At 48.3% G+C, this 12,369-nt stretch overlaps 1 protein-coding gene and 1 pseudogene across 2 annotated transcripts in view; one reads left to right on the plus strand and one right to left on the minus strand.

Annotated features, from left to right (window-relative positions):
• The window catches only part of ROR2 (receptor tyrosine kinase like orphan receptor 2), a 212,908-nt gene that overhangs the window by 23,435 nt on the left and 177,104 nt on the right, over positions 1–12,369 (minus strand). The window contains exons 3-4 of the mRNA XM_081151342.1: positions 4,072–4,359; positions 3,026–3,056 (exon numbers count right to left, since the gene is read on the minus strand). Coding sequence (XP_081007468.1) covers positions 3,026–3,056; positions 4,072–4,359 — 319 coding nt within the window. The remainder of the gene's footprint in view (positions 1–3,025; positions 3,057–4,071; positions 4,360–12,369) is intronic.
• Positions 311–1,156, plus strand: LOC308563820 (signal peptidase complex catalytic subunit SEC11A-like; annotated as a pseudogene). Its single transcript has 2 exons — positions 311–629; positions 959–1,156. The product of its transcript is annotated as a signal peptidase complex catalytic subunit SEC11A-like (transcript).

Here is a 12,369-nt window from a genome sequence, read left to right on the forward strand (position 1 = left end):
AGTGGTCCTTGACAATTCAATTAAATATTAATTTTTCCCAAATTTATCTAAAAATTCATTACTATTCCAATAAAAATACCATCAGAATACTTCAAGGAAATTAGGGTGTTCTCTAATAAGACACATGGAAACCTATATAATTGTTGACAAATGACACAAAATTTAAATTCCTATGTTATCAAGAAGTAGATAAATAATTACTAAAAATCACTAAGAGCGTCCAGTGCGAGCTCAGCCCGGTGTCAGCCATTCCACCCGCTGGTCACATCGCGCCCTCTCTGTGGCTGCTGTCATCCTCGCCGGCCCCACCATGCTGTCCCTAGATTCCTTGGACGATGTGCGGCGGATGAACAAGCGGCGGGTGAGCTGTATTACCAAGTCCTAAATTTTAGAACAGCTGCCTCCTCAGCACTAATGATCTGGAAGGGGTGAGCGGTCTTAACTGGAAGTGAAAGTCCAAGTGCAGTGGTGCTCAGGGGCAGCAGGGAGCCTGCATTTCCTAGAAGAGATCTCTTCCTAACGAATCGAGTTGAAGGATCCCATACGAATGGGAGAAATTGTTGTTTTTAGAAAAGAAGGAAGAGAGATTCCTAGAGTTCACCGAGTCTTGAATATCCATGAAAAGCAAAGTGGACACATCAAGTTTTTGACCAAAGGAGACAATCATGCCGTTGATGATTGAGGCCTCTACAGACAAGGGCAGCACTGGCTAGAGAAAAAGATGTCGTGGGGCGAGCAAGGGCATTGACAGTTCCCAACGTGAAGATCATGGCGACAACCCGACCCCAGCTCTGAGTCAGCAGGTTGAATTAGAGCCACCAAATAGATGCCTAAGACTCAGATCCGGTACTGGTTCTGCCACAGAAGCCACGTGCCGTGGCCAGGAGCATCTGTTTCCTCATCTATAGAATGGGGGGCCCTAACTTCCCTATCACAGGCTGTCGAAAGGATCTGATAGGACGATTTGTTCCTTACATTGGGATTGTGACGATCCTCGTGAGTGACTATCCTAAATCTCAGTACCCAGTGCTCCTCCTGCTGGGTTTATCTGTGCTGGTTCATTGTGAGTAAGAAGCTGCCTTGCTGCTCCTGGGAGGTGCCACCTCTGTTACTGATGTTTGCGGTAGATGTTGGTCTGTGACTGGTGGGGTGGAGCGCACGCCGGCCTTTCTTGGTAGCTCTGGTTTGCACTAGTTTATGTGTCCACCAGAGTCTGTATGGGCGGGTGGATGCGCACCACTGCATGCTCCTCGGGGACTCAGTCACAGGATTTCATATGTTATCATTGTCACATTTTTGCATTTTTGTACATCAGTGAATTTTTTGTATGAAAAGGTTGAGAGAAAAAAAAAATCACTAAGAAATGATGTAAGGGCAACGGGCAAGGACGACGGACAGACAGGTGACAAAGGGGAACCACGAGTGGCAGGAGACGTCCAAACTGAGCAGCCTCGGGTGGCAGTGGGGACAGGAAAGGGAATGAGGCAGTCAGTACAGCTCTCCTCCTCAGAAGGGCCAAAGTTTGGACCTGGGGACCAGGCTGGGGTCAAGGAGGGACGGGTCCTCTCAGGTGTGGCAGGGAAGCAGCATGTGCATGCCCACGTGTGCCCCTCCATGCTCCGCTCTTCAGATCCCCTCAGAGAGACTGTCCGCCAGTCCTGGGACACAGGCAGGGAGGCCACGGAGCGTGTGGACAGCAGAAACTCTGGGCACGGTGGGAGCAGCCACGCACTCCGTGGCCGCAGAGACAGAAGGATACCAGGGAAACTTAAATGTACTGGCTGTTAATTAAACATGTCAAGTAGAATATCATTTATGTGAAAAAGTGAGTAAAAGTGAGATGCTTTCCCTCTCTAGGTACTTATTTGCACTCAAAGCTGAGAAAGGCCCCACTCTGCACACCCAGGTGACCGTGGAGGGCCCAGGACACAGGCCAGAGGGATGGGACAGTATCAAGTGTCGCTTTACCAGAACTGCCTGAACTGTCTGCACAAATGTGTTGATTTAAAATGAGAAGAAAATAAGTGTAAAAATATTGAGTTTTTATGTAAAATTTAAGTATCTAAATATATTTGATATTTAATAAATTGCATTATAATGTTATATTTGTATACTCTAATATACAGCACTTGTTATATACTTATATAAATTAATGATATGAATATTAAAGAAAAGAGACGAATAACTCATTTGAAATGATACACCTTTTCTAAAGCCCCACAATGTTCCCTTAATGCAACTCCCTTTCTCCTCATGGGCATGAGTGACTAAGGAGGAACACTCACCATGGCTCCCCAGCCTGCCTGGGCAGGAGGCGCCTGCTGTGCGCCCACCCCAGAGCCAGCGCTTTATGCAGCACCCGGGGCACGGAGGGGCACACAGGGCCCAGCCAGCCACAGAACAGAGCTGAAGCTGTGGTTCTGATATGTCTGGGTGGGAAATGAGGAATCCAACGCCACTGCTCCCTCAGACACCGGCACTGAAGTCTCTTCTCAGCTCACGAGGAGACCGCCCGGTCCAGAGGGGGATCTTCCCACGGTGGGTGGGTGTGGGGGAAAGACTCTACCAGGAAACAGAGGCCTGAGTTCACGGCTCAGCAAAAACCCTGAGCCAGGCTCCGAACCTCAGTCTCCTCAAGGCTGAACTGGGCCTGGACCCCGTCTACGGCTGTGGGTGGTACTGGGATTTCAGGGAGAACTGCCTCCCGGGTTCCAAATGTGTTTGAACACCAGGCTGGGTCCCCGGCAACCTGGTCGTGTGCTGACACTTCTGCCAGGCGCTTGGAAGGTCATGAGAGATGAAATGAACTAGCAATACCTGTTTTTATGACATCGCTCCTGACACTGACTGGACAACATCACTGTTTTCCATGCCACAGCGAACGCACTGCCACCCTTGTGTGAAGTCCTGCCAAAGCCCAGCAAATTCAGCAAACACATGTGGCCACTGGACTTAAAACCTGGATCCTTACATAACAGAAACCCTCAGAGGAGGAGAACATGGTTTGAGGAAATCAGGTACTTACTGGAAATTATGATTTGGGCTGTGTGTTGGACCTGAAAATAAAAAAAACGGCATGTTATTAAAACGTCATGATTAGGAATCAAGCTTCTCTCCAGCCCAGCAGTGGCGCAGGTGGCCCCGGCCCAGGGCGCTCCGTGGTGGTGCGTGGCCCTCGGCCAGGCTCTGCCCCGCCCAGGATGCTGAGCCAGGAACGGAAACCGCACACATGGAGCGGCACTCCCTGTCTGTGCAGAAACATGTGGGCATGTTTTGGGGGCTTTTGTTGTTGTTGTTAATCCTAACCCGAGGATTTTTTTCCACTGATTTTGAGAGAGAGTGGAAGGGGGGGGAGAGAAACATCGATGTGAGACACTTCGATTGGCTGCCTCCTGCACGCGCCCTAACAGGGGCCAGGGATTGAACCTGAAACCGAGGTACGGGCCCTTGACCGGAAATTAAACCCGCGACACCTCAGTGTGCAGGCTGACTAACCACTGAGCCACACCAGGCAGGGTTTTTGGACATACTTTTGGAGTTTTTACTGTCTTTCTCTTTTTCTCTCCTCATCCAGCCCTGATTCACAGACCTATTTTCCTAATTGGTTGACAGAGTGGCTTGAGGTTAGTGTGACAGGCTGGGGCATGCCAGGGACCTTCTCAAAACGGGCATGAAAGGGGGCACACTCCCGCCGGCCATCAGCACAGAGTACAGAGCTGTCATCACGCTGGCTCTCGCCCCTCCTCTCGGCAGGCCAGGTGTCTCTGGGGCCTCAGGCTGTGTGGCAGCCTCCCGCAGGCTGACTTTGTGACCTGCGGCCTGCTGGGTAATCTCCCAGCTCCTCTTTGTGCCTGGGGTTACGTTCCGTGTCCGGCATGTCCACCGTGTCCCTTTTCTTTTCTTACTAGTGAAAAGGGAGCAGGGTGAGCCAAGGCCTCGGGCACCATGGAGGCGGCGGGAACTAAGGCCTCTCTGCTGGCGAGTGTGCTCCGTTTCAAACGCAAACGACTCTGCCACCCAGGGCTGAGGCTCCCTCGCCGCAGACTGACGGCCCCTCCCGTCCCCACTCACCAAGCCGCACGAACAGGACACCGGTGGCGGTGATGGTCTTCATCCCGTTGGTGGCCACGCACTGGTAGTAGCCGGTGTCTGTTGTGTCCAGGTCCTGGATGCGGAGCCGAGAGCCATACTCGGTCTTCCGGACGATGACGCGCCGGGGCTCCTGCACCACTGGGGCGTCGTTCTTCAGCCAGCGCACGCTGGGGGGCGGGTGGCCAGCCACCTTGCAGTGCAGGATCGCAGTCTGGCCCTGGACTATGGTGATATTGTTCACAGGCTCCAGAAAGCTCAGGAAGTAACCTGCAAAGCAGAGGCGCGAAGAGCACACTTCAGGAGGGCGGGAGGAACGGGCGCTGTCCAGGAGAGCCAGGGAGCTGTGGCTTCTCCGCAGCGAGCTTCAGGGCCGGCGGTAACTGCCCCACAATGTGGCCCAGACACTGAGGCAGGGCACAGAGGCGCCGTGGGGACAGCCCGTGGTCACAGCATGCTCACCAGCCCACAACACGTCCCCTCGCTTCAACCTGGGTTTCCGCCTAAAGACGCCGCGTTTAACTGATGCCGGTGGCTCGCCAGCGCTGAGCTCAGGCAGCAGCCGTGACGCCCCCGGAAGGGAGCCCGTCTAACACACGCGCGGCCGGTGAGGCAGCCCAGCCTCCTCTCGGGAACAGCACTCTCAGCACCATCAGCCAGTGCACTTTCAACAGTGAGGCACCGACACACGGGGTCCCGGGACCGCAGGCCAGGAGCCGACGGGGGGCCGAGCGCCGCCCTCCCACCCCTGGGAACCGCGGCTGGGCCTCGCACGGCCCGCTCCGGGCACGTCCGTGGCCGCCCAGCAGCGCGAGCATGGATGCGGGTCACAGGCACTTTAGGCAGCAGGCGGACTTGCTAATACGAAGCCCACCAGCAATACAGACGGACTATGCTCTTCTCAAGCTCTAAGTCTAATCTAACCTCACTAATCTACGCTGTAAATTCATGCTCACAAAGTCCACCCTCCCTCTTGCCAACCAGAGAGACACCCTCAAAACGAAGCCGATCACTGGCCGAAACGGAACAGGACAGACAGGCCTGAGTGGAGCCCCGGCTCCATCCACTGCACCCGGCTCAGAGGCAGGAAGCCGCCGGGCGCGCACACTCTACAGCAGGGTGGGGAGCCTTTTCTGCCAAGAGCCATTGGATATTTATAACATCATTTGAGGACCATACAAAATTATCAACTTAAAAATTAGCTATGAAAAAAGCTCCTAGATTTATTGAATTTCGAGTCCTGCCCGCAGCTGCCTTGACAGGGCCAGACCCAAAGAATTAGCAGGCTGGAATTAGCAGGCTGAAACGGCGGCGAGGGGAAGCTGGCGGCCCTGTGAGAAGCAGCAGAGCACCCCGCTCCCGGCCACAGACTCGATTTACTCCTAAAATCCCATGGAGCCAGCTGGAGAAAAACAGAGAAACATACCTGAGTGGGGAGCACTGAAGAAACATCAAGGAGTCCAGTAAAGGGGGGGGCATAGAAAGCCCCCCCTGAAGCCTGTACTGGGCTCCAAGCCCAGAGGCTTGGAGGCTGCAAAGCTCCCTCCCCTCGGGAGTGCAGACCCGCATCCAAAAGCGGGGATCCCACACCCTGAGAGGGGAAGGAGAGCCCCGTCGAGGGCAGAGGGACCCAGGGGAGCGGTGAGTCCCGGAGGGATCGGCGCTTTCCCAGGAAACAAAGTATCTAGTGGCGGCTGCGACTGGCGTCTAGTGCTGGGGTGCCGACCACAGGGAAGGCTGTCCCAAGGCCTGTGGCACCCGAGTGGTAAGGGACCAGAGGACTGTGCTGAGCACCCGCACACGGGGACCCTCTGCCTCCCTGTGGGGCAGTGTGTTGAGCCCCAGAAAGCACTGAATCCCCCTGGCGTGGGGGAGGGGAGGAGCCCTCCCGCCCTGGGCTCCCAGTGCCAGAGGCTGGGATCTGTGACCAGCCCTGAGGGTGTCCGCCCACCCTGGGCTCCGGGTGCTGAGAGGCTGGGATCTGTGACCAGCCCTGACAGTGTCCGCCCACCCTGGGCTCCGGGTGCTGAGAGGCTGGGATCTGTGACCAGCCCTGAGGGTGTCTGCCCACCCTGGGCTCCGGGTGCTGAGAGGCTGGGATCTGTGACCAACCCTGACAGTGTCCGCCCACCCTGGGCTCCGGGTGCTGAGAGGCTGGGATCTGTGACCAGCCCTGAGGGTGTCTGCCCACCCTGGGCTCCGGGTGCTGAGAGGTGGGGACCTGTGACCGGCCCTGAGGGGCCCATGGTGGCGCGTGGAGCCGCCCCAGCTTTGCTCAGACCAGCAGTGTGGAGAGCTGCATGGAGCTGACTGTGCGTCCCCTCCCGCTGGGGGCCTTGGCGAGTGGGTGGCGGGACCTTGCAGGGCAGACTCTCTGCCTATGTGTTGCGTTGTGCATTTGCGAGTTTGATCTCGGAAGTGCCTCCCACCTTCCCGCGGGCACTGGGGAACAGACCAGCAGAGGCTGGGATTGGGGTCTGCTCAGTGGGCGGTCTGAGGGGCGGGCCTGGTGCGACCAGCCAACCAGAGCTGAGCAGGGAGGGGCGGAGCCCGCCGGCCTCTCCTGCAGCGGAGAGCACCACCCCCAACAGGAAAGGGGCGGGTCCCGCTCACTGAGGCCCCAGACACCCCGCAGGGCACAGTCCCGAGGGGGAAGGGAGAGCAGCTCACAGGGGGACATCACAAGAACAAGACCCTCAGGGACTGTGGTTTGGGAACTGGAGGAAACGCTGAAAACCCTGCTGGGGGCTGGGCAGGCAAAGGGCCCACCAGAATGTGTTCTTAATCGAACCCACTGGGCCCTGGCTGCTGAAACGGCCCAGACAGAAGAGGCAACAGGCTGAAATCAATCTGTAGCTGCAGCAGGACAGAGCCTGGGGAACTAGAATCAGAGGACAGGGTGGGGGCTGAGGAGCTGGCAGTGGAGCACAGACAAACTTCCCCACAGCGAGTGCCTGACAGCGACACCTCTAACAGGAGTGACACCCTGGGCTACACTAGCCACCCTGCACCCTAAAGACTCTACAGAAGACTCTGGAGCAAGACCAGGCAACCACAAGGCTGCAAAATAGTTGACAAGAGGAGGTGGTCCACGGAGAGCCTCAGATCAACCATCTACCTAAGGACACCAGAGCCAAACCTAGACGCTCCTCACATTGGCTGACACACAAGCACCTCCCAGGAGAACTGAAATCAGCCCACAAAACAGTGAGCCTCACACAACATAAGCTCTCCAGAAAAGACTCACCTGATTGTCTTTTTCTCTTCTGTTTTTTTGTTTTGTTTTATTTTGGTTTTATTGTTTTTTTGTTTTTTGTTTGTGTGTTTGTTTGTTTTTTCTCTTTTTTCCTTAGGAAGACGAGAAAGGGGGAAAAATTTTTTCTTCTTTTTTAGTTTTTTTTTTTTTAAACATTTTTTAACTAAATTTTTTTCTCTCTTTTATAAAATAATTTTGTCTTGCTTAGCTTGTTTTTAGCTTTGTTTTGGTTATCTGCTTTGTTTTGTTGTATCCTTGCTTCTACTATCAAGACTTTCTTGATATCCCTGCTTAACGACTCGGACTTTATCATTATAACCAAGTTTACTACTTTCCTCTATAGTTTCCCCAAACCTCTTACTGGACTACCTCCCTGCCTGGGCTTCATTGCTCTCTCCTCTCCATCCATTGGCATAACTTTCTTTTTCTTTTTTCTTTATCTACTTTCTTTCGTTCTTTCATTATCCCCCCTTCTGTCTTCCTGTATTTTTGTTCGATTGTTAGTTTCTCTTATTCTCTTTATTGTATTTTTGTTTTCTCATTTTCAACTATTACCTTATTCCTATTCTCTCCCTCAATTTTTTGCTGGCCCTTCTTACAGAATCTTTTCTCTGCCTCGGTTATCTCCCAGTAGCTTCACATTTTAGTATATTTTCTAAATTTTCACCACTATTAACAACAATAAACATCTCTCTAAGCATTACTTTTCTCTCTTTTTTTAAGCTTAATTTTTGTGTCTCTGTGTTCTCCCTTTACTCCCCAGTTCTATTTTCACGTGGGTTGTTTTCATTGTGACTGTCAAGATATTTTGTAAGTACCTCTTGTTTCCTGGAAGTTTAGTTGTGTATTGTCCTGCCTTGCAGCACCCGTACAACAGCTTCCACAACAAGGTTGGGGCTGAGACACACTTAGCCAACCTGAGAGGAGGGTCCTCCCAACGACTGATCAATGACAATCTAGACCCAACCACAACAGGAGAACATAAAGAAACCACAAAAGGGACACCCACAAGAGGGACACGCTTAAAGCACAGAGCTCAGAAGTATAAGGAAAACACATCTCTGGGCTCCACTGGACCCACAAGACAAAATCCCATCCCACAAGACTGGAAAACAGCAAATATATCTAATATATAGATACAAACACTAAATCCTACCAAAACGGGGAGACAAAGAAACAACCCCCAAATTAAAGAAAAGGAGACATTGCCAGAAAAAGACTTCGATGAGATGGAGTTAAGCAAGTTATCAGAAACGGAGATGAGAGTATTGATTATGAAGTATTGATTAAGAAGACACTAGATGAGCAGATCGAGGACCTTAGTGAAAACATGAAAAAAGAGATACATACCATAAACAAAACTCAGACAGAAATAAAGAATTCTGTATCTGATATCAAGAATGCACTGGAAGGAATTAAAAGCAGGCTCAATGAAGCAGAGGATAGAGTAAGTGACTTAGAAGACAATGTAGAAAAAAATCAATCAGAGCAGCAAAAAGTAAAAACACTTAAAAAGCAAGAGGGTAGTCTAAGGGAGCTGTGGGATAACATGAAGCGAAACAACATTCGCATTACAGGAGTGCTAGAGGGAGAGGAAAGAGAACAAGGGATAGAGAACTTGGTGGAGGAAATAATGACAGAAAACTTCCCTAGGCTGGCGAAGGAGAAATCCACACAAGTTCAGGAAGCACAGAGGGTTCCAAACAAGAGGGACCCAAAGAGACCCACTCCAAGATACATCATAATTAAAATTGCAAATGTCAAAGACAAAGAGAAAATATTAAGGGCTGCAAGAGAGAGACAAGCAGTGACCTATAAGGGAACCCCCATAAGGCTAACAGCTGATTTCTCAACAGAAACTCTTCAGGCCAGAAGGGAGTGGCATGAAGTTCTGCAAGTAATGAAGAGCAAGAACATGCAACCAAGTCGGCTTTATCCAGCAAGGCTATCATTTGGAATTGAAGGTGAAATAAAGAGCTTCCCAGACAAAAAAAGGCTAAAGGAGTTCAGTACCACTAAACCAGCATTGCAAGAAATGCTAAAAGGACTGCTTTAAGAAAAAGAAGGAATAGTGAGAGAAAGGTACATCAGCAGAAAGGGGGAAAAATGGCATTAAATAAGTTGATATCAATAGTAACCTTAAATGTAAACGGAATAAATGGTCTAATCAAAAGACACAGGGTAGCTGAATGGATAAGAAAACAGGACCCAAATATATGCTGTGTACAGGAGACCCACCTGAGAGCAAAAGATTCACACAGGCTAAAAGTGAAGGGGTGGAGTAAAATATTCCAAGCAAATGGAAAGGAAAAGAAATCTGGAGTGGCAATTCTTATTTCTGACAAAATAGACTTCAAAGTAAAGACCATAACAGGAGACAAAGATGGTGACTACATAATACTAAAGGGGTCAATCCAACAGGAGGAAATAACCCTTATAAACATTTATGCACCTAATATAGGAGCACCTAAACACATAAAAAATTTCTTGGGGGACTTTAAGAGGGAGATTGACAGCAACACAATCATAGTGGGGGACTTAAACACCCCACTGTCAGCACTGGACAGATCATCAAGACAAAAAATCAACAGGGAAACACAGACCTTAAATGACTCACTAGGCCTAGTGGATTTAATTGACATTTACAGAACATTTCACCCCAAAGCAGCAGAATACACATTCTTCTCAAGTGCACATGGAACATTCTCAAAAATAGACCCCATGTTAGGGCACAGGGCAAGTCTCTACAAATACAAGAAGATTGAAATCATATCAAGCATCTTCTTGGATCACAATGCCATGAAACTAGAAATCAACCACTATAAAAAAAAACTCAAAAATATTCACACACATGGAGGCTAAATAGCATGTTATTAAACACTTCATGGAAAGTAACGAAAATGAACAGACAACAAGCGCCAAAATCTATAGGACACGGCGAAAGCAGTCCTGAGAGGAAAATTCATAGCATTACAGGCCTATCTCAAGGAACAAGAAAAAGATCTAATGAACCATCTAACACAACAACTAAAAGAACTAGAACGAGAAGAGCAAGAAAAGCCCCGAGGAAGTAGAAGGAAGGAAATAATAAAAATCAGCGCAGAAATGAATGACATAGAGACTAAAAAAACAATACAAAAAATCAATGAAACCAAGACCTGATTCTTTGAAAAGGTAAATAAGACTGATGCACCTTTAGCCAGACTCACTAAGAAAGAGAGAGGACACAAATAAATAAAATCACAAATGAAAGAGGTGATATAACAATGGACCCAACTGAAATACAAAGGTTTTTAAGAAAATACTATGAGCAACTATATGCCAACAAATTGGACACCATGGGGGAAAGGGACAAGTTCCTAGAAACATACAACCTTCCAAAGCTGAATCAAGAAGAGGCACAAAACCTAAATAGGCCAATAACAACTAATGAAATTGAAGCAGTAATCAAAAAACTTCCAGCAAACAAAAGTCATGGATCAGATGGATTTACAGGTGAGTTTTACCAAACATTCAAAGAAGAATTAACACCTATTCTATTCAAACTATTCCAGAAAATTCAAGAGGAGGGAAGACTCCCAAACTCTTTTTATGAGGCCAGCATCATCCTAATCCCAGAACCAGATAAAGACACTACAAAGAAAGAAAATTACAGGCCAATATCCCTGATGAACATAGATGCTAAAATCCTCACTAAAATACTAGGAAACTGTACCCAGCAATACATTAAAAAGATCATACACCACGACCAAGTGGGATTTATTCTGGGGATGCAAGGCTGGTACAACATCCGCAAATCAATAAAGGTGATACATCACATAAATAAAATGAAGTACAGAAATCACATGATCATATCAATAGAAAAAGCATTCAACAAAATCCAGCACCCATTTCTGATAAAAACTCTCAGCAAGTGGGAATAGAGGGATCATACCTCAATATAATAAAGGCCGTATATGACAAACCTACAGCCAGCATCATACCCAATGGGCAAAAATTAAAACCATTTCCATTAAAAACAGGAACAAGACAGGGATGTCCACTTTCACCCTCTTATTCAACATAGTACTGGAAGTCCTCGTCACAGCCATCAGACAGGAGGAAAACATAAAAGGTATTCAAATTGGAAAGGAGGAAGTAAAACTGCCATTATTTGCTGATGACATGATACTGTACATAGAAAACCCTAAAGACCCCATCAAAGTACTACTAGATTTGATAAACGAATTTGGAAGGTAGCTGGATACAAAATCAACATCCAGAAATCAATGGCATTCTTATACACCAACAAGGAACTTTCAGAGAGAGAAACTAAAAAAAAAATACCATTTACCATTGCAACTCAAAAAAATACGATACCTAGGAATAAACATAAACAAGGATGTAAAAGACATGTACTCGGAAAACTACATGACACTGAAAAAAAGAAACAGAGGAAGATTTAAACAAGTGGAAGAATATACCATGCTCATGGATTGGAAAATTAATATCATTAAAATGTCCATACTACCCAAAGCAATTTATAAATTTAATGCAATTCCTATGAAAATACCAACAGCATATTTCACAGACCTAGAACAAACATTTCGAAAATTTATATGGAACCAAAAAAGACCCCAAATAGCTGCAGCCATCTTGAGAACAAAGAACAGAGTGGGAGGGATCACACTACCCGACTTCAAACTGTATTACAAAGCCACTGTAATCAAAACGGCCCGGTATCGGTACAACAACAGGCATAGAGATCAATGGAACAGAACACAAACCCCAGAAATAGACCCACGCCACTATGGTCAGTTAATATTTGACAAAGGAGCAAAGAGCATCCAATGGAGTAAGGACAGTCTCTTCAGTAAGTGGTGCTGGGAAAACTGGACAGATACATGCAAAAGAATGAAACTAGACCACCAACTTCACCATACACAGAAATAAACTCAAAATGGATAAAAGACTTAAATGTAAGTCATGAAACAATACAAATCCTGGAAGAAAACATAGGCAGTAAAGTCACAGACATCCCACGT

This window comes from Miniopterus schreibersii, assembly GCF_964146895.1.
Source record: "Miniopterus schreibersii genome assembly, chromosome: 11".
Lineage (NCBI taxonomy): Eukaryota > Metazoa > Chordata > Mammalia > Chiroptera > Miniopteridae > Miniopterus > Miniopterus schreibersii.